Source organism: Pristiophorus japonicus, chromosome 1 (assembly GCF_044704955.1).
Source record: "Pristiophorus japonicus isolate sPriJap1 chromosome 1, sPriJap1.hap1, whole genome shotgun sequence".
Classification (NCBI taxonomy): domain Eukaryota; kingdom Metazoa; phylum Chordata; class Chondrichthyes; family Pristiophoridae; genus Pristiophorus; species Pristiophorus japonicus.
In genome coordinates this window covers 415,198,792-415,225,431 of record NC_091977.1, presented here as the reverse complement: position 1 = coordinate 415,225,431, position 26,640 = coordinate 415,198,792, and the positions used below count along the sequence as shown (strand labels likewise).

General features: G+C 43.7%; 1 protein-coding gene across 1 annotated transcript in view; it reads left to right on the top strand.

Annotated features, from left to right (window-relative positions):
- Positions 1–4,067: 4,067 nt before the first annotated feature.
- The window catches only part of xkr4 (XK related 4), a 489,059-nt gene continuing 466,486 nt past the window's right edge, over positions 4,068–26,640 (top strand). Inside the window, exon 1 of the mRNA XM_070875743.1 lies at positions 4,068–4,766. Within this exon, the coding sequence (XP_070731844.1) occupies positions 4,102–4,766 (665 nt within the window). The 5' untranslated portion in view covers positions 4,068–4,101. The remainder of the gene's footprint in view (positions 4,767–26,640) is intronic.

Genomic DNA, 26,640 nt, shown 5'->3' with positions numbered 1-26,640 from the left:
ATTGAGAGTGAGCAATCACCTGTCACTGCCCGACAGATCAAAACCTGGACAAGCCAGGACCCCTTATTGTCTCTAGTCAAAAGCTGTGTGCTTCACGGGAGCTGGTCCAGTGTCCCAGTGCAAATGTAGGAAGAGATAAAGCCGTTCCAGCGGCACAAAGATAAAATGTCTATACAGACAAACTGCCTTCTGTGGGGCAATCAAGTGGTGGTCCCCAAGAAGGGCAGAGACACCTTCATCAATGACCTCCACAGTACCCACCCAGGCATCGTAATGATGAAAGCGATAGCCAGATCCCACGTGTGGTGGCCCAGTATCGATGTGGACTTAGAGTCCTGCTTTCACAGATATAATACATGCTCGCAGTTAAGCAATGTACCCAGGGAGGCGCCACTAAGTTTATGGTCTTGGCCCTCCAAACCATCTAGGGTACACGTCGACTATGCAGGCCCGTTCTTGGGTAAAATGTTCCTCGTGGTTGTAGATGCGTACTCCAAGTGGATTGAATGTGAGATAATGTCGACTAGCACGTTCGCTGCCACTATTGAAAGCCTGCAGGCCATGTTTGCCACACACGACCTATCCAATGTCCTGGTAAGCGACAATGGGCCATGTTTTACCAGTGCTGAGTTCAATGAATTCATGACCCGTAACGGGATCTAACATGTCACATCTGCCCCGTTTAAACCAGCGTCCAATGGCCAGGCAGAGAGAGCAGTGCAAACCATCAAACAAGGCTTGAAGAGGGTAACTGAAGGCTCACTGTAGACTCGCCTATCCCGAGTCCTGCTTAGCTACCGCACGAGACCAGACTCACTCACTGGGATCCCACCTGCTGAACAGCTCATGAAAAAAGCACTTAAGACAAGGCTCTCGTTAGTTCACCCTGATCTACATGAACAGGTAGAGAGCAGGCGACTTCAACAACATACCATGATAGCGCAAAGGTGTCATGCGAGATTGAAATCAATGATCCTGTATTTGTATTAAATTATGGACAAAGTCCCAAGTGGCTTACCGGCACTGTTGCGGCCAAAGAGGGGGTCAGGGTGTTTCAGGTCAAGCTTTCAAATGGACTCATTCACCGGAAACACTTGGACCAAATCAAACTCAGATTCACGGACTATCCTGAGCAACCCGCCTTGGACCCTACCTTTTTTGATCCCCCAACATTCACACCAGTGGCAACCGGCACCACGGTTGACCATGAAGCAGAACCCATCATCCACAGCAGCCCTGCAGGGCCCAACACACCAGGCAGCCCAGCAAGGCCAGCTGCACAGCAGCCCAGCGAGGGCCCAACAAATGATTCAACAACACCAGCTTTCACACCAAGATGATCAACCAGGGCAAGAAGGGCCCTAGATCGACTCACATTGTAAATAGTTACACTATTGACTTTGTGGGGGTCGGGGGGATTGTTGTTATATCTGTAAACTTGTATTTACTCTGTACAGCCACCAGAGGGCTCATTCCCTGGAGTCCCAATGTATCCCATAATCCCTTGGGAGCACAGATATTTAAAGAGGCTTCACAGGTTGGAGAGGCACTCTAGAGACCTGCAATAAAAGACTAAGGTCACACTTTACTTTGAGCTCACAGTGTTCAATCTGACTCTTTCTCCATGCACAACAGATACCATCATCTTTTATGGTTTCAGCCTCGCCACTGGCCACGGCCCCAGCAATGGCCGTTCCAGTCATGGTGAGCACCGTCTCCTCCATGGGGATAAGGACGTGCAGTTGTGCCCGTTAGGTCTTACTGCTCCAGTTGTGCACCATCTTATCCTGCAAGAGAGGGAATTGTACCAGTGAGTGTCATGCAATGTGGTTTGGTGATGTGGCTGGCAGGATTGAATAGTTGGCAGTGTGTGCAGGTTGTGAGACTTGCAGCAGTGCTAAATGTGTGAGGGTGAGGTAAAGTTATGAATGTTAGATATGAGCCCTGATTAATCGAGATTGTTGTTAGCAAAATGATTGGGTGTGGTGCATTGGGCAGGGCTGAGGCCAGTGGTGCAGATGGTGGAATATGCCATTTGAAGATACATTTACTGACCTTGACCACTCGTCCGAAGTCATTGAACTTTTTGCGGCAGTGCATCCAGGCTATCGAGGCTTGACTTCCAGCATTGACCACCATGGCTGTCTGATTCCACTGCCTTCTGAGAATTTGTCTGGAAGGCCTCTTGGCCTCATGTAGCTAGAGCATATCTCTTCTTCTCTCCACCTCCTCCACAAATGCCTCCAGTGCAGAGTCAGGAAATGTTGGAGCCCACTTTCTGCCATAATGTGCCGTTATTCAGTCTTTTTCCATTTCAGAATGAGTTCCACAATGACTCCTACCACCTGTTCCAGACACAATTTAACAGCACCCTTTAAGAGGTGCAGGCTGGCTTTAAGTCGTGCAAGCTAACTTTAAGTGGCACTAGTCTCTCACAATTTTGGCTCCCCTGGTGAATAGTGCAGCCATTCAACAGCGCGGTTCACACTTGCTGCATGCGGCAATCATGTTAATTAGCAGGCATCACGAAGTTGGCATGCTACCTGCATCGGAAGCAATGGGCGTGAGTTAATCCCGAATCGTGATCCTTCCACCCATTTTTGGGTCCTGTCCAATTTAGCCTTCTTATCTTTGATCTAGAGGCTTTGCAGTCCTTTGGCCATAACAGACTTTAACGATTTCAGATCTTAACCATAGCTCCCTTTTTCTCTCTGCCATGAAGTGCTGCCAATGTGAAATGTGTGCGCCATCATTTCGGGGGGAAGTGGGTTGGTGCTGGGGTCTGGGTATCGCCGTGTGTTCTGAACCGTGGTTATCTTCTTCTACTAAGCTACTGCAGCTTGCACACCGCTTTGCCAGTGTTTCATGCTTCCCTTTCTACTTGCCAATCGTCCACCTCTTTCAGGTATTCACACACATTAATCGTATCATGCTCATATTGCTCCTACCATTTAACTATCTCCCGTTCTGCACTTAAACACTTTACAGATCATTCTATTTATTTTCCTGTGTTTGTGTGTACACATCTGTGTGTTTTCCCTTACCCCTTGTCCTGTTAATTTTCAAATGCTGTTATCTGTAATATCTTCCAGTTCTAACAAAGGATCCACATCTGAAATACGTTCTCTCCATAGATGCTACCTTACCTGCTGATTGTTTCAGCATTATTTTTTTGCATTCAGATTTTCAACATCTGCAATATCTTGCGTTTTGTTCATATTTTTAGCCCGTTTAAATGTTTGTGTCCAATTTCTAGGAATCTAATATCAGGTTCAAGGAATCAAAATAGAGCCAAACTTGCAGCGGTAATAATTTGCAGCCTTTAGACATCTTTAGCACACTTCAAAACAAATATTTCTGCTAGCGACATCTATTGGCAGATATCAATACGTCACTAATTTTCAGTTTTATTATATTGGCAAAATTACTAATTTGAACATATAGTTACTCTACAATGTTATTTTGCTTGTCATACCAATGATTATTTTGTGTGTGCTACTAGTGATTATTTTGTTTCCTCTGCCAATGCTTTTTTGCTTGAAATAAAAAAGCAGGTGTCTTCAACTAAACAGCCTTATTGCGGGGGGGGGGGGATTCACTGTAAGAGCAAAAGTGCAACGAATACATTTGTAAATTATTGTACAATAATCAGATCTACAGTGAGGGCTCTAAAGTAAGAATGTTCTAAGAGTTACCTTCATTGTATATTCCTGCGTAATTTGGAATAATTCTGAAACAAAAACAGAAAATGCTGCAAACACTCAGCAAGTCAGTCAGTCAGCATCTGTGGCGAGGACAGAATAAGGTAACCTCTCAGCTTGGGGAACCTTTCTTCAGAAGTGAAGTTTGTGCGAACGCCCGTTCAGCGTGAGCAGTTGGAGTTGCCTTTCTGCTGTGAGATGGGCAGGTCTCTCCATCAGTGAGAGATAGCGGAAGCTTGGTGGTGTATAAGCAGTCTTACATACCGGAAGTGGAGGTCGCCCTATTCACTGACAGCACAGAGAGAGGGTGAGGTGAGAGAGAGAAGGAAGGAAGGAGGGAGAGGGGGATAGAGATAGAGGCAGTGGAAGAGGGGGAGGAGGACAGGGACCAGTCAGTCTGATGGCTGCCAAGTCGGATGGACTGTTAAAGATGAAGAAGAAGAGCGACGTGGCTTTTACTCCTTTGCAGAATTCCGAGCACTCGGGGCAGCACCCAGAGCACGGGCAGCAGCAGCAGGAGGAGGAGGACCAGCAGGAGCAGGGACGGGAGCGGGGCAGCGCCGAGCCCGGCTCAGTGGCGCTGTCCTCCCGCTGCTGCACCGGGCTGTGCCAGACTCGTTGCCTCCGCCTCGCCCACGACCAGAGGTACACACTGTGGGACGGGCTGTGGGTCGTGGCCGCCGTCACCGTCTATTTCTCCGACGTTGGCACGGACGTGTGGCTGGCGGTGGACTATTACCTGCACTCCCGGTACTGGTGGTTCGGCTTGACTCTCTTCTTCGTGGTGCTGGGCTCCCTGGCCGTGCAGGTCTTCAGTTTCAGGTGGTTCATCCACGACTTCGGCGCGAACAACGGAGCCGGTGCCAACAGCACCAGCCCCGCGGATGGCAAAGTGTTGAGCGGTGCCGGGGTAGGCGGCGAGACCGATGCCCGATCTCCACAGCGGCAGCCCTCAGCCACCAGGACCAATAACACCAGCAAAGGCAACAAGGCATCCTCGTGTTCCTTCTGCGTCTGGCTCCTGCAGTCGCTCATCCACATCCTTCAGCTCGGACAGCTCTGGAGGTAACTCGCACTCAATGTGCCAAATGGCTGTAGCAATAGCTGTCGGGAAAGAAAAGCATGCAGCACCTTCAATAAAACAAACCGAATTCTGCGAAAGTAAGCTGGCCCCTCAGTAATTGCCATTCAGACACTGCACTGCAAATGCCCCCGACACTTGCTCTGTTCAGATCTGAATCTTTGCAAATGTAGAAATACTCAGATGCTGATGGTTTGTTGGTCGTGCTGGATAAACAACATTTTAGTATAAAACCAGTGTATAAAAATAACCATTTGGAATAATGCTGCAAATGAGATTTGTGATAGGTGTAGCTCTGCTGGCTCCTGTAATGCTTTGTAAGGATACAATTCTGCAGCATCCAAAGAATGTTGTCATACCTTTCGTGAGACCGGAAGTGTTCACATGTAACGCTCGGGACCATTCTTTGAAATTTGCAGATAGTGCATTTTAAAGCACGGCTGTTGCCAATGCAGGTCTAGCATCCGAACATTGTTCAGCTGGCACAGTTTTGGGAGGTTAATAGTAAATATCGGTATCATTGCAGTAATAGCCGTCATAAATATTGGGTATGGTAGTTAGTAGCCTCAATGAAATGTACATTGTAAATACACCGCGACTTCCTTAAGTAAAATGTTATTTCTGTGCACATCATGTCGTCCAGTAGATATGCTAATCGTTTTAATAAGAACTGTACTTAAAAATATTATGCAAGACACTTTAGCACGTTGAGCTCACTTTATAAAATACATACACGCTGCCAACTTAATGCAAGCATTACATTATGTTATAATTGAAGCTTTTTAGGAATACTGTACTGATGAGATTGAGTTTTAAACGGACCTATGTATGGTGTCTACATTAATTGTAGTGTCTCTTTGGGCTACGAATAGATTATTGTGATAGCAACTCCCCTATAATTAATCAGCAACACTGCTGCATTGCTTATTACTGTTGGATACTTCAATTCGTTTACAGTCAACCAGTAATTTTGTGATTATGCTCTGTGTTAGATTATGCGTTGCACTTCGTGAGTCTGGTACATGTGCGAAAACAAATCAGCGCGCTGCTTGTGTTTGCAGCTAGTATTTGGAAACATTCTACTTGTTATTCGACATTTATTTGAGAGCAGGGATGATCGCTGTCTCTTAGTTACAAGTATGATTAAATGTCACTGAGAGAATATTATTGTTTAAAATGTGTGCCCAGTGGATAGTCTGTGGATCAGCTGGTTCAAACAGCTGGGGAGGACAGAGGTTGACGGTATTGTGAACAGGAGGGCTGGTCTTTGTTCATACATTTAGAGCAGATCATTCGTTTCTAAGATCATTAATGTTGACAGGTGACTCTAATTTTCAACTGTATTAAATCGCATCATGGTGAAGTTTACTACATTGCTTTAAAGATAAAGTACATTTTTGTTGAATTTTAGGCATTAAGTAAAGCAATTGCACTAACGTAAATTGTCCACAAAATAGTGATTTCTCAGAGTGGATTTTGAAGCTTTATGGAAGAAGTGAAAGATGTATTTGACATCATGTATTTTGTATTTGCTCCTACTCCAAATAGTAGCTTTGTGAGAAGGTTCAGTCAAGTAACAGAATGCTATGTAACTGGAGACTAAAATGTATAAATCAATCTAAAAGTTTCATTAATGTTGAAAACGATTTTACTTAATTTGCTCGGAGTCAGCACTGTGATAAGTTACAATATTTCAGCTCTACACCTGATCTTTGGTTGTTTTTCTGCAAAATGTCTGTATTGTAGGTACCAAAAACCTGAATAGCTGTATATGTTACACACCAATGTAAAAATATATTCTAAATTTACATACCAGAAGCTGAAAATATAAATAAAGTGTAATTTGGGGTTGAATGACAAAGACAGCTGTGAATGAAGAGTAGGTGAGATGGATTAATCCTAATAGAAAATTCTGAAGTGAAATGGGAGATATATTACTGGCAGCCCAATACATTACCTTTGTCCTTTCATAAGTTTGAAAGAGCACAGTTCAGAACTGCTTTGTGGCATGAGCTAATTTCACAAGTGAAAGAACATTAATAAGGCACAGCTGCTCAGTTCTATATTCTAGTTATTCAATAGCCATTACTCACGTTGTGTGTGAAACTGATTTTTCACATCACAGACCATTAAGTTATAATTGTACTGTGTGATGTAATTGGTGTCTACCAGTTATGACATGATCCACGCTTCTGTGGCACTGTTGATCAGTCGAGAAATGCAACATAATTTATCACCTGCCTAGTAATATGTTAGGCAGTACACCATTATAAAACCCTAAGGTAAAATGTGTTCATTACTCTAGGCCATAATCACCAACACACTTTAATTTCAAATCCAATTTTTCCATGCATTATACAAAGGTATGTCGACATTTCTAAACTGTAAGACAATAATGATACCTTTCACTTGACTTTCATCAGGAATACGTGTCTTGATGCTTCGATTAAATACTAAAGGGGTGATATAGCCCCATTCTGAGAGGTTCGTTGGCATCTCTGAGGGAGGAGGGGGCAAGACACTTTTTGCCCAAGGGTCAGGGGGTGGGGAGAGTGCTACCAGCTCCCGGGAAATTGCACGGGAGTTTGTGAAGGTGCTGTCAAGGTAGCACCGCGGTTAGCACCCCAGGTCGCTCATCGCCGTGCACAGTGACCCCTCAGCGGCGTGTGCTGACTCCTTTCCACCCCGTGGGGGAAATGGCCCCATGAGGCTACAGCGAGTGGGTGTCAACGCTGGTCCCGCCCTTAAATGAAGTGGAGCATGCAATATTGCGCTCCACTTCCTTTGCGGGGTGGTTAAACTCAATTCAGCAGCCGGGGCGGGACTTCTGTGCTGGCTGCAAGAATTCCGCCCCAAGCAGGTTACCGCCCCCAATCGAGGCGCAGGGCAATTTGTCCCCAAAGTCTGCAAGCATGGGGACTATACAGATTTAAAATATTTCATAATTCACTTGCATGAATTATCCCTTAATGGTCCCTAACTATTAAATACATGTACAACATAAACTACACTTTAACTTAGTATTCACCAGATTCCTATATTTGTAAAGCATTAGAAAAAATTCTCAATTGCTACTGTACAGCAATGTAGATTGCAGCCTACCCCAGATAACTATGTACATGATACAAGCATAACACTCTATAACAATGAAATTCTCTTGAATAACATTCCCAATGCAAACAAAAACATTGCTCAACTGTCCAGGTTTTACTCCCCAGTGAATGTAGTCAATCTACTGAAAGTTCTTTGTCCAAGATCTTTGACCAAGCTTTTGGTCATCTGCCGTAATGTCTTTTTAGACTTGAATATAAGGGGTATGTTTAAGAAGTTTGCAGATGATACAAAAATAGACTGTGTGGTTGATAATAAAGAGGAAAGCTGCGGACTGCAGGAAGATATCAATCAACTGGTCAGGTGGGCAGAACAGTGGCAAATGGAATTTAATCCAGAGAAGTATGAGGTAATGCATTTGGGGAGGGCTAACAAGGAAAGGGAATACACATTAAATGGTAGGACATTGAGAAGTTTGAGGAACAAAGGGATCTGGGAGTGCATGTCCACAGATGCCGAAACATAGATTATAAGAGCAGGTAGGTTATGCTTGAACTGTATAAAACACTGGTTAGGCCACAGCTGGAGTACTGCATGCAGTTCTGGTCATTGCATTACAGGAAGGACGTGATTGCACTGGAGAGGGTACAGAGGAGATTTACGAGGATGTTGCTGGGAGTGGAGAATCTTAACTATGAGAACAGATTGGAAAGGCTGGGTTTGTTTTCCTTGGAACAGAGGAGGCTGAGGGGAGACCTCATTGAGGGGCCTAGATATAGTGGATAGAAAGGGCCTGTTTCCCTTAGCAGAGGGGGTCAACAACCAGGGGGGCATAAATTAAAGTAATATTTAGAGGGGATTTGAGTGGAAATTTTTTCATGCAGAGGAACCCACTGCCTGAAAGGGTGGTAGAGGCAGAAACCCTCACCACATTAAAAAAGTACTTGAATGTGCACCTGCAGGGTTACGGACCTAGAGCTGGAAAGAGGGATTAGGCTGGATAGCTTCTTGTTGGCCAGCGTGGACACGATGGGCCGAAATGGCCTCCTTCCATGCTGTAAATTTCTATGATTCTATGATTATGTGGCTCGGTATCAAATGTATTTGTTTTGTAATACTCCTGTGAAGCGCCTTGGGATGTTTTACTACATTAAAGGTGCTATATAACTACAAGTTGTTGTTGTTAAAGTTGTAGATGAAAGAACACATTTTTTAAAAGTCTAACCATTTTTGTGTATGCTTTCTATTTAGATGAAATTGCTTTTACTTAAATCAAATTACTGTTTGAACTGTTTGGGAGCCAATACATTTTAAACTTATCAGTATTCAACCATATGAAGTTCAGGATCTTCCATAAAATGCCCAATAAAAATTATAATTATACTATATTGTTTAAGTGCTTGTTACACTTAATCCAGTCCTTCTGTGATTTTGTAACACATCTTTATCAATGCCACAACTGACCAATTAAAAAATGTAAAATAACTTCTCACCTTAAAGACGTAACACGAGGCAACGGAACTAGATGAAGATTTTAACAAAAGCAAAATACTACGATGCTGGAAATCTGAACTAAAAAGAGAAAATGCTGCAAACATTCAGCAGGTCAGGCAGCATCTGTGGAGAGAGAAACAGTGTTAATGGGCTCAATTTTCCCCAGTATTTGCTCCAGATTTTTTTGGAGTAGGCTGTTTTTTCTGGTCTAACTTAAAAATCCCCAGTTTCCTCAATCAATTTGCACCAGTGAAACTGACTTAGTTACGTTTTTTTTAGGTACGTTCTTTTCTTAAAAGGGGGCATTACCAACCATCTATGCCAATTCTGGCCATTTAGGCAACTTTGGCCAGCTAATAGTTACTTCAGTTCTGGAAAGCGTGGCAGCCCCGATCTGCGAGAAACCATCAGCAACAGGTCAGGGCCATAAAAGGAGTGGCGAGCGGCAGCCCCTGGAAAGTGTGGCAGCTCCGACCTGCGAGAAACCATCAGCGGCAGGTCGGGGCCATAAAAGGAGCAACGAGCGACTGCCCCCGGAAAGCGTGGTGGCGTACCACTTCAGGGAGCAGCACGAGCTGGTGCAGGAGGGCAACGACAGCAAAGAGTGATGTCAGCAAGGTCCAGGTCAGTGATTGGAGCATGGGCAGATGCAGCAGGAGCGGCCAGATCGGGACAAAGGAGCTGTGGGAGACTGTGGAGGGATGTGATCGGGGCCCAGGGGAGGCGTGACTCCGGGGCCAGGGGTCCAGAGACAGCACGGGCCAGCCCACACTGCGATATGTGCGCGCACTAGGTCTGTGCAGCAGAGCAGGTCTCCAGTTGTCTTCGGTAATCCTTGCCACTGGACCAAGACCTAACTCTGTCAAGCCCGTGTGGCGGCTGGTGTGTAAAAAAATCCATGCACCGGCATCTTCTACCCTTGAGGATGTAGTTCGGGTTCTTCATTCGAAACACCTGTGAACACATTCTTTTTTTGGTGTGGAAGCAAGTCATCCTCATTTCAAGGGACTGCCTATGATGATGATGACTCCAGTTCTACTTAGGTCAGCATAGGTGGTCACGCGAAAAAACCCTTGCGGACAGTTAAAGAAATCGGCGCAGGTAAGGAAATCGGCGCAGGTAAGGAAATCGGCGCAGCAGATGCCCGGACAGCAGCAGCAAGAAAGGTAAGAGAGAGGGGGAGAGAGAGGTGGGGGGAGGGAGAGAGAGGTAGGGGGAGGGAGAGGGAGAGGGGATGGGGGGAAACCTTTGACCGGAATGGAGGAGACCACTTGGCCTGAGTTAGAGGCGGGAGAAGGCCCCGGCAAGCCCTTTGGCCAGGCTAGGGGCAGGGGAGCAGACCAGGAGGCTGAAGACAGGGCAGGTAGGTGGGGGGGTGTGTCATTGCGGCCCGGGATAGGTGCGGGCTGGCCCACTGCCACCCAGGGCCTAAAGGACTCCACACTGGCCCGCTGCCACCCCGGGCCAAAAGGCAGCAGACTGGTGCGGGGCTCTTTCGGGCCGGGAAGGCAGCGGCTTCAGTTTCCAGCCCAGCCTCGTCCCTTTTTCAGTTTCTAACCTCAGCCCTTCTGAGAGTCCTTCGTTACCCTAGCAACATCAGTTTTTGACGCAGGCCTTAAGCTCCACCCACAAAGCTTAAGGCCAATCTGAGCCGCTCCAAATTCAAAGTTAATTCTGGCGAATCTTGGATCTTTTTTTGCCGCATTTGGGCCGCTAAAAAAGTCGTACATACCTCTTCAACTGTGCCAAAAAAAATCACCCCATGTGGAAAATTTAGCCCAATTCTGAGAGTAATTTTCCAGAAGACAAGAGCAAACCTGCAGCCTTTAGTGGTTGATGGTTTGCTTTTAAAGGGGAGTTTAAAATCAGCTATTTTGTACATGAATAATTTTTTTAAAGCTTAAATATGAATACTTTTTCATAGTATGTGTTGGAAGTGTTTTAAATTGTGTTGATGTATAACTTCAGTTTTGCCACTAGAGGTACTTTTTTCCTTGCTAAACTCATTCTTGTATGTGGTTTGGATTGAGGTTGCTACCGTGACCTTTTGCTTAGTCACTGTTATATACCCTGTTCCATCTTCTCTTCATGGTCTGTTTGTGGGAGGAGGGAGTCCAATGCAACTGGTCATTTCTAGGTAATCAATGATGCATTTGTCCTATTTTTTGTATTAACTACTCCCTTTTTTTATAATATAAATATTTTTACCAGTGAAAAATTATCTGCTTCTGTCTAAAAAGCTGAAGTGACATTTTCAAGAAGGTGGTTGTGTAGTATTCTATACTAGAATGTGATGTTTGGGTCACTTTGTGGACAAATAAACCCAACATAAAATAGCTATCACCTTTTGTTTGAATGTTGACAGATTTCCTCATAAGCTAGGCAGTGCAGCTACTCATTTTATTTCCATTATACATCTTTAGTTTTCTGCTGAATGAAATTAATAGACATATTGCAATGAAGGAAGGGAGAGAAAAAAAAGAGTTGGATAAATTACATAGTGCCAAATAATAAGTTGATGTAAAACTGTGAATTTATGGCACAAGCTGTAATTACATTGCATGAAAAAGCTGTAGGGGGTCTATAGTGAAATGTCAGATAGAAAAATTTGAACTAATTTTCAAGCCGATTAATGTTTTATACTATAGAGTAAACTGAACTTTGCAATGGAAATACATTCATTAGATCATTGTAGGATGGTGCTGAAATGCTTTCTGAATTAGTTCTAGTGGCTATAAAATAATTTACTGCATTTTTTTTAAGTATATGGTTTATTAGAAATCCGTGAGACTATATATATTTAGAAGTAGAGACAGCAGTCCAAAATTACCAGTGACTAAGGACAAAGTGTGGCTTTGTACAGCAAGAAGAATAAATTCTCCTGTGCTCTTAGGTATATGGTAGTCAAATGTATCATGAATTATATATGTGTATAAATGTTCACCGTGTTGACTTTTTGTTGAGGTATTCGAAAGACGGATCTGGTTTGTAAATAATGAATTGTATATCTTATAATAAAAAGATTGAGATTATATAATATTGTATATAGGTTAATAGATATGTCAAGAAAAAATTATTTTTTTTGTTATAAAGTTTTGTAAATTAACCTGCTCCAGTACACAATTAATTAAATGAGCCTTTGTTGATCACCAAAATGAACTCCAAATTTAGAATTAGAACTGAATAAAATGCAACGCTTTGTGTAAATGTGTAAATGAGATTTGGAACTCACATTTTCACAGCAAGATGATGAAGACGAAGTACGAAATATGCTAATCTGTTAACATATTGTATCAGTTCTCAGTTGGTTGGATAGATGGATCACATACAATGACAAAGAGAGGCAAGAAAAATAAAAACGTGGAGTTTGGTTCAAAAAATAACCTTTGTCAAATTGATGGGGAGGAGCTTATTTGGGAAGCTGATACTGTGAATATGATGTATGCAATGAGGTTTTCATAATATAATAATGCTTCTTTGGGTAAATTACATTATCACTTTAAATATTTACATAACACAAAAGAAAGCTTTGACAGCTAAATATCAGAGCTGACAAACTGAGAATACTAGGTGCAGTGTTTCACCTGTGTTGAACGATTGATTCAGACTCCAGCCCCAGCTGACCTTTGCACACAGGCACTGTGTCATTAGGCACAGCAACTATGTAGGTCAAGCTGCTTGGCCAAATGGAGCCAAGCTGGCAGAACTACCACACTGCTTCTAGAACCAGGAGCAGTTTTCGTAGTGCCCAGTGTTGGATCATCTACGGATTTCATTCGTTAATTTCTTTTCTCCCATTTTATAAACTGGTCCAACCTCTCAACTGGAGTATTGTGTCCAATTCTGGGCACAGCACTTCAGGAAGGATGTGAAGGCCTCAGAGAGGGTGCAGAAAATATTTACAAGAATGATTCCAGGGATAAGGGACTTCAGTTACGTGGATAGACTGGAGAACCTGGGGTTGTTCTCCTTGGAGCAGAGATGGTTGAGAGGAGAGTTGATAGAGGTGGTCAAAATGATGAGGTGCCTAGACAGAGTAGATAGAGAGAAATTGTTCCCAGTGGCGGAAGAGTTGAGAACCAGAGGGCACAGATTTAGGGTGATTGGCAAAAGGATCAAAGGTGACATAAGGAAAAACTTTTTTACACAGCGAGTGGTTAGGATCTGGAATGCACTGCCTGAGAGGGTGGCGGAGGCTGATTCAATCATGGCTTTTAAAAGGGAATTGGATAAATACCTGAAGGAACAAAATTGCAGGGCTACGGGTAAAGGGTGGAGGTAGTGGGGACTAACTGAAGTGCTCTTGCAGAGAGCTAGCATGGGCTCAATGGGCCAAATGACCTCCTTCTGTGCTGTAACCATGCCATGATTTTTGTTGTGCACTCACAGAATCGCACAGGTGCACTCATTTCACAATCGTAGAAAGATTGCAACTGAGCAACCAATCATTAAAAAAACTGTAATAATGATACTGCACCACCCATTAACCCCCTTAACAAGATTGTCCATGTTATAAATCATGCTCAGTTCGTCAATCCAGCTGTGGAGTGATCAAGTTGGAGGGGGTAAGGCGTAGAACAGCTCACTTTACTTATAAGGTCCTTCAGATCATTGTTAACAGCAGGAGAGAATGGAAAAGCCCTCTGCACATCAGAAGGATGACCCACCACTAAACCGAGGTCCAGGCATGGGAAACAATCATGTAAAAGGTCAACATTGTGTGTACAACTAGCCACATCTGGAGTGATGTGTGAAAGAAGGTGTCCAAATTGAAAAAAAGTGCTAAGGTAAGCAGTGAAGATTGCTGTCAAATTATGTCACTTTGCTGTGTATGGGTAGGATCATCAATTACTTCACATTTCTATATATGGCTGGGTGGCAATTATCCTACATCAGTAGTAATTTCTTTCTAAAGGGTTTGCAGATGTCAGCTATTTTTGCCTGAACCATTTCACCTGCTTATTAGTCACTGAGAAAATTGTTCACTAACTGTCCATATACACAGATAGAACTGATTGAACAAAAACACTAACTTTTTTTCCCATTTTCTGCTAGCATGGTATTTCACAATTTATTTTAGTTGTGAATGTTTGCTTCTCCCTGCAAAGTTGCATCTCAAGCAATGCATACTTTTCTTTGCAGAAGAAGATGGCTTCAACAAGCGCTACCGTGCCAGGACTGGTATGGCATGCAAAAGATGAAAACCCTTTCCTGTTACAAGAAAGCTACTATGGATGTCGTAGGCTGCGAAGCTGTACAGAGTCTGAGGGATGCAAAGGTTCGAAGAGATGATAATTCTGTTTTGTGCAATGATAGTTGCACATGTTTACTGGAGCAATGATTTTCACTTTTATCAGGCTCAAAACTTTGTTTGTGTTCCAGCGTGAAACAAAATAAATAGAGTCACAGCAACAAAATTCCACACAGCAATGCCCATGTACAACTTCTTTGCCATCGTTTTTTCCCACAAGCCAGGAGGAGGAAGCTGATTCAATGGGACCATCGCACACAATCTACTCTCTGTGTCATTCACATCACTTGAAGCAAGCACCATCCCAGAGGGGAACAAAAATGAGTTACTGATAATGGGTGAAGAGCAGGCAGATGTGAAAGATGGAGAAGGACTGATTGTTGTTGAGGTGAGATATATAGTCCTTCTAGGTCGCTTCATGATTCATTAAGCTACTGAAGAAATGGCAGGTGTTTCACAAGCATGAACTTAATATGAATTCACTTGCCTCATTGTGTGGGACAATGCATGCTGGTCTGGATAGAGTTCTGGATTCACTTGCTTCATTGTATGGGACAACGCAAGGTGATCTGGATAGAGTCCTAGATTCTTTTACCCAGTTGGGCAGTATTATGCAGCAAGGGTCACCTACTCTGTGGACTACAAATGAGTAGCATCAGTGAAATCTACACAGATGACCTCAGGCAGGCAGACTGTGAGCATAGTTGGATCATCTCTCAAAAATATTCTTGATGATGATTATGTCATAGTATTGAGGGCAATCGTCCAAAATGTAGTTAAGTTTGGTTCTGGTGTGACTTTAGCACAAGGACTAATGGCTGTGTTCAAGAATTGACCCCTAGTAGTAGTATGCATACAAAATCACAGGAATGGGTGAGTGCTTCTCAAGCCACTCCTTTGCCAGCATCTGACTCTGGGCAAGCAAGAGGAAAAGTACTTCAAAGCATTCAAACCAACACAGCTCGCATACGGCATATTATTCCTGGTACATAGGCAAGATCATCTGAGTTTGTAATACACAAAAGTAGGTGCCCAGCGGATGTGTGCAAATGCTCTGAAGTTTTCTCAGGAGTTGTTCATATCTACTCCGTCCAATAGGATATCATTTAAAAGTAGTACACGAGAAAGGAAATGATGCACGCATTCACAAAAGGATCATGTTAAATCAATTTATAATGTATTGACACATGCGCTGTTACTTTAATAAAAGCAAATATTCAAATAAAAGCAATATAAGCTTGCAGTCAGCTCTTTTCAATGTGAAAACAAAATATTTTACACATAGCCACCGGAGAATAAAAAAAGAAAAAGAAAGATATGCACTAATATAGCCCCTTTCCTGACCACCGAACATCTCAAAGTGCTTTGCAGTCATTGAAGTACTTTTGGAGTGTTAGTCGCTGTTATAATGTGGGAAACGCGGCTGCTAACTTGCGCACAGCAAACTCCCACAAATAGCAATGTGATAATGACCAGATAATCTGTTTATGTTAGGTTGATTGAGAGATAAATGTTGGCTAGGACACCGGGGTAACTCCCCTGCTCTTCTTTGAAATCGTGCCATTGGATCTTTGACATCCACTTGAGAGGGCAGATGGAGCCTCGCTTTAACGTCTCATCTGAAACACGGCACCTCCAACAGTGCAGCACTCCCTCAGCACTGCACTGGAGTGACAGCCAAGAAACACAGGGTTAAAAACAAAACTGGGTAATTGCAGTTAAAAGATACATCCAAACTCCTGAATTCTTTTCTTCTGTTTGTAAGAAGGACAGTATGCAGGTCTCAATTAAATAAAAACATTAATCAGTGCCTTGTCAGATCTGTTCTACTTGGACACTGATTGGTGTTCGGCATGGGGATCAAGTTCCCCCACCATTTTCCTGCGGCTCGTCTTTCTGAATCTATTCTTTTGCTGCAAGTATGCATACGTCTTTTGGGCAACATTGTGCAGCATGTAACAAACTACAATTATAGTGCTTTAAACTTCAAGGCACTACTTGTATAGTTTAAAGATTAGAAATTGTGTTAGAAGGCAAAATGTTTGCTTTGTTATATTTCTAAGTTGCTAATGTATATCATGGGTGGCCTTTTCATAACTGATCCAAGGAGGGGTTCAGCAAAGGTACTGTAGAGCGGGTAATCTTTATGTCTCCGATGCCAATTTTGCTTTCTGTCTTTCCCTTTAAAGAGTTGGGGATCCCTTGATTTCCCCAAAAGTGTGTGCATTATGAGCACTCCCTGGAAAATGAACATTAACTTGCAGAATTTTCTACTAGTGGTCATATACCATTTGAGTTTTGAGGGAGCAGTAACCTTTTCTTTTGATGAAAGGGGAAGCACTGTCGCATCTTCATGCATGCCAATGTGAGAGCAATTAGTGTCACTCTGTAGTGGGGAATGTCTCAGAACTGGTAAGACTGAGTTTGTACATCCAGCTGGTGGTACATGCCATGCTGAACTTGATGCCTGGCAGGATTTATTACCTCAGTGATGCAGCATTGAACTGAATACTGGCTTATCTGAGTGATGTCTCCTGTTGGGGCTTGGAACCATTCAGCAAAATATAGGATGAGTGCAGTTGTCACTTTCACTTCCATTGAGACAGTTTCCTGACGGCTGGGTTGAACCCAGGAGCTGACACAATTTGAGATCATATCCCTATTAAGTTGCACCCTCCTTACACTCTGTTCCTCAAGTACATGTCATATCAGGACGACTCACGCTGCATCAGAAAGTAGTGAGTACTGTAAGTCCATCTCCTGTAGCCTCAAAGCTCCTGGGTCTTACTCTCCTGGTGCTTGCTGCATTTCCCACTCCCAACATACATAGCAGTGGTCGACCGTACAATACCTATCTTGCAGAGCTCATAAAAAACCTCATAATCAGTGGAACTCTATCAGCTCTCCCAGTGCTTTCATGCTAGCTTTAAATAAGGGAAATTAGCATAATATGGGAATGCAGAAAATACTGAGTAAATTTGCAAATTCCACATTAATTTTTGCTTAATAAACACTTAACAAGAATAAAATGTTAATGCTGAGTGTGTGGATTAATATATATCACAAATATTTACTCTCCGCAGTTCAGGAGTATGGGTTCACACTAAATTAATGTCAAGTCATAGAATTGCTGTCCAGTAATACACAATTAGTACATGTGCTGTCTCTAAAGTAAAGAGCTAATTAAATTCTCTCCTTAAAGCAGAGAAGGTTAAGGGGGGATTTGATAGAGGTGTTCAAAATTATGAAGGGTTTGATAGAGTAGATAGAGAGAAACTGTTTCCGCTGGCAGAAGGGTTGGTAACTAGAGGACACGGACTTAGGTAACTGAGAAAAATTCCAGGGTGGAAATGAGAAGAATGATTTTAATGAAGCAAGTTGTTACCATCTGGAATGCATTTCCTGAAAGGGTAGTGGAAGCAGATTCAATAACAACTTCAAAAAGAGAATTGGGTATGTACTTGAAAAGGAGAAATTTGTAGGGCCATGGGGAAAGAACAGGGGGGTGAAACTAATTGGATAGCTATTTCAAAGAGTTGGCACAGGCACGAAGGGCCACATTCTCTGATTCTATGAAATCTATGAATTGCGTGGAATCATTTTTGAAAGGCACAGAGAAATTTCACAGGAAAGAAATCTTGGAACTGTGTGTGTTGTTTCAGAATGAGTATGCTGAGAATTATCATCATCAACTGTCTCAATCTGTTTTAAGTGATCATGTCAATACCATAAATATCTATCAGCATTTCTAAATACCTGTGCTTCCTCAGGATGGTTTGAGAACTGGCTGGCAGGACATAGGCAAAAAGTAGTTATAGATGGATTTGGATCTGTTTTGAGACTGGTCACCAGTGGGGTTCCACAGGGATTGGTATTGGGACTATTAGTCTTTACTGTTTTTAAAAATAAATCTGGATGTAGGTGTTGGGAATGATCTGCAAATTTGCCGATGATGCTAAGATCTGTGCGAGTATTAGGATTGTAGATGATGCTAGTCGGCTTCAGGTGGATCTTAATGTGTTGGGAAATTGGGCTCATGACTGGAAAATAATGTATTACTTGGATAATTGCAGTGTTATGCATATGGACAGGGCAAATGCATTAAAGAAGGTGACACAATTCCAATATTTCTTTCCTGGGATATTTCTCTCTGCCTTTCAAAAATGATTCCACACAATCAGATTTCATAGAATCATAGAATCTGGCCCATCGTGCCTGTGCCAGATAAAGACAGAAAGAGATTTGGGCATTCTAGTGCATGAGCAATGCTAGAGTAAATAGGGTGTGGGGGTGTATCCATAGGACAATTGAGTACAATTGTCCTATGGATACACCCCAACACCCTATTTACTATTTTGACCTTGCACAAGACTTTGGTCAATCCGCACTTGTAATACTGTGTCCAGTTTTGGTCTCCTCACATGGTGGGCTCTATTGAGGCTTTGGAAAGGGTGCAGAGGAGGGCCACTAGATTAATTCCCAGTTTAAAGCATCTTAGTTATCAAGATAGGCTAAAAGAGTTGGGATTCTACACTTTAGAGAAGCATAGGGCTCAATTTTCCCCAGTGATTTTTTAGAGCAGGCTGCTCTTTTTGGCCTAAGTGGGGAAACTGTGGTTTTTCAAATCAATTTGCACCAGTGTGAGTCAGTTAGTTACGATTTTTTTAGGTCAGTTTTTTTATCAGCCAAAGGGGGCGTAACCAGCCACCTACGCCAATTAGGGAAGTTTGGCCAGCTGAGAGTTACTCCAGTTCTGCTTAGGACAGCATATGTGGCCTCTGCTGAAAAACCTTCCCTAGAGTTAAGGGAATTGGCACAGGTAAGGAAATCGGCGCAGCAGCTGCCCGAGCACACTAAAAGAATTGAAAAACACATAGCAGCAACTTAACCTCCAACCCCGCCCGAAGGGAGGTGGGGAGGGGTGCGGCGGGGAGGTGTGTGTGTGTGTGTGTCAATTCTTTAATGTGTTGGGAGCTGGCTGTATACTTCAACTCGCATTGTGTTCCTGGTTACCATGGCAGCCTGATCTTTTTGGTGCAGATCAAGGCTCCGCCCCCAAAACTAAAGTTCGGGTTAGGCCACGTCAAAATGAACAAATCCAACGGGGAAACTTAGAATTTTTTTGGCATACTTAGGCCCAAAAAAATCAGCCGTAACTCTTCAAGTATGCCAACAAAATGCTTTGGGGAAAATTGAGCCCATCGACTTAGGGGTGATCTGATTGAGGTTTATAAGATAATGAAGGGAATATGCTCCAGTTGATAGTTTGTTCCAATTAAATAGGTTAGGAAGGACCAGGGGTCACACATTTAAATTGTATAAAGCCAGATCTAAGTTATATCTCAGGAGGTGGTTCTTTTCCTCGAGAATAGTGGACCTCTGGAATAAGCTGCCGTCTCGCGCGATAGATGCTGGTTCACTGTGTTACTTCAAGTGAGAGCTGGACATATTTCTGGCTGGGATGGCGATTACCTCTTAGAGAAGGTAGGTTCTGCAGGGAATTCAGGGCCAGAGTGATCTCCTGGACTAGTTTTGATTGCCTAGATGGGTCGGAGAGGAGTTTCTCAGATTATTTAATCTGTTTTTTTGCCTCTCCCAGAAGATCACATGGTTTTGGGTGGGGTGGAGAGTATATATTGTGATACACAAGGATTCGCAATTGCGTGGGACAGGCTCGATGGACCAGAGGGTCCTTACCTGCCCATCATTATTCGTATGTTCAGTTGTTTTAAATTTTATTGAGGTTAGAGGTGTTGGTTCTGGGAAATACAACTTTTTCCACTTTTGTCAGCCAATGTTGGCATGATGCATTCCCAGGTCAGGTCGGATATGATTCAGATAGTGTAAAGCTTTCTCTATTCTACCTCAACAATGTGTGCTAACCTACACCTCAGGAGGTGACCCCCTAATGTACTAATGTGAATTTTTCTGCTAACCAGTTTGATAAACAAAACATTTTTTTTTTTTTGTTGTTGCTTTGAGCTTGTGTACACTGAGAACTGAGTTTAGATTGTTCTGACTCATTTCATATAGGATCCTTACTCCCAACAGAATGAAGAGACTTTCATCCTATTAGAGATTGATTGACATGATTAGTCAACAATTGCATTATCGTTATATTATGCAACTACCAGGATGGTAGAAGATGAACTAAAGGACCTTGGTCCTTTTTAGTCTAGCAATTCCTATGCTCTTATTAAGTTTGGACTAGATTGTAACCTGCGCCCAGAGGTAAAATGACAGCATGCATTTGCACCTCCAGACTCCTCTAACTCTTGAAAATTCGCCTGTTATTTTCCTCATACATGACTTCCGGATCATAGGTGTGAGACATTCAGTGATAATGCATATACTTGAGGTGGCCACTCATACCAAGAACCTAAACATGATTATAAGTACCCCTGAGTGGGCTTTTTCTATTTTCTCTACATTTCTCTTTTTTTGTGTGTTTCTATATCTTCCATTTTCTGTATTTCTCTCTCTTTCTTCACAGCATACCTACCTGACTGGAATTTGTAAATCTTCCATTTTTGTTTCTCTTGCTGGGAAGTGAGAGAAAGCAAGATGCAGCAATGGAGACAAGGCTATCCCAGCATTCATAATTGTAGTGATTTAAGCCTGTAGTGTTTGTGGTTTTAATGGGGGCATTTGCTATAAATGTTGGGGTGGCTATATCTCCAAAGTGATTATGCTTCTCAGCAAAATAAACCACAAATAATGCCAAGAATCACTGGCATTGTGCATATCTGCAGAAGATTGTGATCCTCAGTTGGGAGATTATGACGTCTCATGTCAAAATCCAAATGAAGGTGAGAGAGTTGATAGAGCTCACTATTTTAATTAATTTTCAAATTTGTGCAGCAGAAACATTGCAATGTCAGCTGACACAGTTGTTGTAACCACTGTGTCTAAATTTAATGGAACACAGGATTCTTGCATATCATGATTCTGGTGCATAAGTTTTATCATCTGTGAACCTAGGGATGTGACTTTTGCAAGCAATCATGTCCTATTTGCCCTCCCACCATAAAAGTTGCAGGTATAACTTTTAAGAAGGCATGGAATGGAAAAAGATTAATCAAGCTTATTTCTTCTACCTTAACTATACTATTATTGGTTGGTTTTTAACATTCAAACAAATAGGTAGTTTGTCATTAAGTAATCCTTTGAACTTGCCAAAAGCTCAGTTGGTAAATGCATCAGTATAAAACTGGTATATATACAGACCAGGAATATTCCAGGTTTGATCTATGATATATGATGTGATGGGTGATCTGCTGGGCAAGGTGAGGGTAAAACAAATGGCCTCAATGCCCCTAAACCAGGGAAGGGAAAAAAACAGCCACAGTCCCCAGGGTACATTTTCAACTTGCGCACGCGGGTGGGTATAGTGCATTGCATATTGCACAGATGTAGCCCATGGGTTCCAATCTGTACTAGATGGGAAATCTGCACAGTCTCCTACTACATATTGGTTGGGGAGTCTCTGCACTGGGACAGCTGAAGCAGAAAATGACCCTCGCCCTCAGGTTCTTGCTTACTGTTAATAAATCCTGTAGGAACTTTCGCCAGGATCACTTTGCTCCAGACCTCATTACAGCTTTGGTCCAAACATGGACAAAAGAGCTAAATTCCAGAGGTGAGGTGAGAGTGACTGCCCTTGACATCAAGGCAGCATTTGACGGAGTCAATGGGAATCAGGGGGAAAACTCTCCATGGCTGGAGTCATACCTAGCACAAAGGAAGATGGTTGTAGTTGTTGGAGGACAATCATCTCAGCCCCAGGACGTCATTGCAGGAATTCCTCAAGGCAGTGCCCTAGACCCAATTATCTTCAACTGCTTCATCAATGACCTTCCCTCCATCATAAGGTCAGAAGTCGGGATGTTAGTTGATGATTGTAGAGTGTTCATTTCCATTCACAACTCCTCAGATAATGAAGCAGTCCATGCCCGAATGCAGCAAGACCTGTATGATATTCAGGCTTAGGCAAGTAACATTCGCGCCATACAAGTGCCAGGCAATGACTATCTCCAACAAGCCAGAGTCTAACCATCGTCCCTTGACATTCAACGGCATTAGCATCGCCGAATCCCCCACCATCAATATCCTGGATATTCTGCAGCGAGTGTCTAACCTCCTAACTCCCCAAAGCCTTTCCACCATTTACAAGGCATAAATCAGGAATGTGATGTAATACACTCCATTTGCCTGGATGAGTGCAGTTCCAACAACACTCAAGAAGCTCGACACCATCCAGGACAAAGCAGCCCACTTGATTGGCACCCCATCCACCACCTTAAACATTCACTTCCTCCGCTACCAAAGCACCGTGGCTGCAGTGTGAACCATCTACAAGATTCACTGCAGCAACTCGCTAAGGCTTCTTCGGCAGCACCTCCCAAACCCGTGATCTCTACCACCTAGAAGGACCACCACCTGCAAGTTCCCCTCCAAGTTACACATCAACCTGACTTGGAAATATATCGCCATTCCTTTATCGTCGCTGGGTCAAAATCCTGGAACTTCCTCCCTAACAGCACTATGGGAATTTCTTCACCAAAAGGACTGCAGTGATTTAAGAAGGTGGCTCACTACCATCTTCTCAAGGGCAATTAGGGATGGGCAATAAATGATGGCCTTGCGAGCGCTGCCCACATCCCAGGAACAAATTTTTTAAAATAGAATAAATGAGAAGCACATAAGTATGACAAAAAACAGGTTAGTAGATTGGAGAAAAGCCAATTTTGGGGGTCTGAGAATAGAACTTGGGAAAATAAAATGTACAACAATATTGGTAAGCAATGGTACAGAACAGCAATGGGAATCAATTCAATGGTGTTCACCAAAGTCCAGGAAAAATATATTCCACTAAAAAACCAGAACAAGCTAAAGACTAATGAGACACCATTGATAAATAAAGACATAAGGGAAAAATTTGAGGGTAAGGATAAAGGCATACACTAAGTATGTCTGAGTTCCCAGGCAATGGTAGCAGTGCGATGTTCAGGATTGTCCCTAAGGGTCCTGACGTTCCAGGTTCCGAATTCATTCCAGAGGGTGGAAGATGCCTGTGCATAAATTCTTTTAACGTGGGGTGGCCGTTGCACACCAGCTACCACACGAACTTGACAGAGCAAGGTTTTGGTCCAATGGCAAGGGGACCCAAGACAATTGAAAACAGGATCTGCTGCATGGGTCTAGCACACACACACATTCCCACTAACCCCCTCCCTCCCTCTCTCAGGTCCTCTCACCCTGATTTTCAGAGATCCTAGTGTGGGTGAGCATGTTGAGCTTGGAGCAGCTTGTCAGTTTGTCCATATAATACTGACACTGTACCCCAACTCCAGCTCCAGCACGATGCTCTTCATTCGCAGGCTCTGCTGTGCTTTTTCTCACTCTCTCTCCAGCCGCTCACGCTCTGGCTTCGGGTCCCGACCTCATTGCTGGTCTCGACCTCCTGACCTCGCTGCTGGATGACCTCTCGACCTCATTGCTGGTCTTGGCCTCCCGACCACCACCTGCCCCTCCTGTGACAGAGACTGTAGATCCCGCATTGGTCTCATCAGTCACCTTAGAACTCATATTAGTGTGGAAGCAAGTCATCCTTGACCCCGGGGGACTGCCTAAGAAGAAGAAGAGATATACTAAGTGCATGGACAGCAGAGGAGAGCAGTGACAAGGGAAAATATGAAGCGATTCGGGGAGAAGTCAAAGAAACAATTAGGAAGGCAAAGAGGAACTATGAAATTAAATTATCAAGGAACATAAAACATAAAATATTCAACAAGCACATAAATAAAAAAAAAGGAAAGTCGGGATGGGAATAGGGCCACTAAGGGATGGTCAGGATAAAATCACAGGCAGCGATAACGAAATGTCAGAAATATTAGATAATTACTTTGCTTCAGTATTTACCAGGGAGACAGATAAGGCAGACATGACATCGGAAGATGAGATTAGATGACGGGCCCAAGTTTGCCCCCCCGGCCGCTTAGAACTGTGCACTTCCGTGAGGTGCGCCGACTTTGTAGAAGAAAAACCGCACCTAAAACTTACCTCGGTATTCTCCCCGCTGCTGGAACGTTGCATGCCCTTGGTGTGGCGCAGTGGGGGGCGGAGCCAGGTCCCGGCGCTGAAGACAGTGCTGGGACCTCTGCACTAGCGTGCATGTGCAGTAGCTATTCTGCCCCCACAATCTCTGCAGGCTGTGTGGGAGGGGCCCGAAGTACACCGCCCCTAGCCCTGGCCAAATGGGCTCCCTCATCGATGCCCCGCTGCCTTATCCAGCCACACACACGTTGACCTGGGAAACCCGGCTGCTGAAGGGAGATGAGATTGGCTGGATGAAACAGGTTAAGTGCCTTTCAGCACTGCTTGTAGGTCAGGAGGAGCAGGAGTGCTACCTCTGGCCCACCAAGCTTACCTGTAAACCACCCATGATCAGACCCCTGTAATCAGCTGACTCCCCCCACGATCGGACATGTCTCCCCCCACCCATCCCGATGTCAGCTCCCCTCCCGATAGCAGGCGCCAGCTGTGGCCTGGAGCCGCAGGCCTACCCACCTGACAGCCAGGGGAGGTGCGTCAGAGGCCAAAATCGGTCAAACTATCGGTCAAAGAACCCGGCATGGCCAGGGACGTGGAGGCCCTGCTCCCCCCATCCCACCCTGCCCGTTCACAGGCCTCCCTGCCTCCCCGTCCAACCGGTAGCTTCACCCCCCCGCCCCCCCCGCCACACCAGGTCTCCCAATCGCCGGCATCCCCCCAGCCTTTCTAATTGCCAACCAGGGCTGATGCTCCCTTCCCAGTACTGGGGACCAAACCCAAGGGGATCAAAACCAAGGGTCCCAGGCTGCAGTCTCCTGCCGCTGGTGGTCCCTCCCACCCACCAGTATGACTGTCCATTTGACCGGCAGCCGGGCAGGAAACGTATAGACTCTGTGCAACAGTACCCAATTGCTCGTGTTTTTCTGCAGTAAAGCTTTGCTGAAGGTAGGACTTCTATTTTTTATTTGTTTGTTTATTTATTTATTGATTAATTATGTGGTCCTAAATTCTTGTTTGATTTACTTTCAAGTTTACTCTTCATCTGCTTTCAAAAGGAATTCTGTAAAATAGTTTGGCTGAAACTCTTACATTATAGCAAGTCCTGTAAATATTTGCCAGTTTACCAATCCATTTTTAATCGAGTTGTTTAGTGCTTTGTAAGTCTTGGTGCTAGGTGCAGGTCCTCTCAGCTTCCTTGTATTTTTTATTTGTTTTTGGTGCTTTAAATGTACTTCCCTGCACTGATTTCTTAGCTCACCGCAAAGTTTTTCTGTGTGGCCACAAGTGGACACATACGCTGGCCTAAGTTAGTTTGAAGTAACTTTTAGCTGTCTAAACTTGCTTAAATGGCTAAAACAGGCGTAAGTGGCTGGTAACGCCCCCTTTTGAAAAAAAAACGAAACTAAAAGAAAAACCTAACTAACTCACTTACACTGGAGAAAATTAAATGGGTAGAATTGCGATTTTTAAGATACTCCAAAAAAATCTAGTTGCTCCAAAAAAAACGGAGCAACTCCTGGGTAAAGTTGGGCCCGATATAACCACAGTTAAAATAAGAGGAAAAATATTAAATAAGCTAATAATACTCGGAGGATAAAACCCCTGGTCTGGATGGATTATATCCGCGTATTTTAAAAGAATCGAGGGAAGAGATATCATCATCATAGGCAGTCCCTCGAAATCGAGGAAGACTTGCTTCCACTCTAAAAGTGAGTTCTCAGGTGACTGTAGAGTCCAATATGGGAATTACAGTCTCTGTCACAGGTGGGGCAGACAGTGGTTGAAGGAAAGGATGGGTGGGGAGCCTGGTTTGTCGCATGCTCCTTCCGCTGCCTGTGCTTGGTTTCTGCATGCTCTCGGCAACGAGACTCGAGGTGCTCAGCGCCCTCGCGGATGCTCTTCCTTCGCTTTCGGCGGTCTTGGGCCAGGGATTCCCAGGTGTTGGTGGGGATGTTACACTTTAACAAGGAGGCTTTGAGGGTGTCCTTAAAGCGTTTCCTCTGCCCACC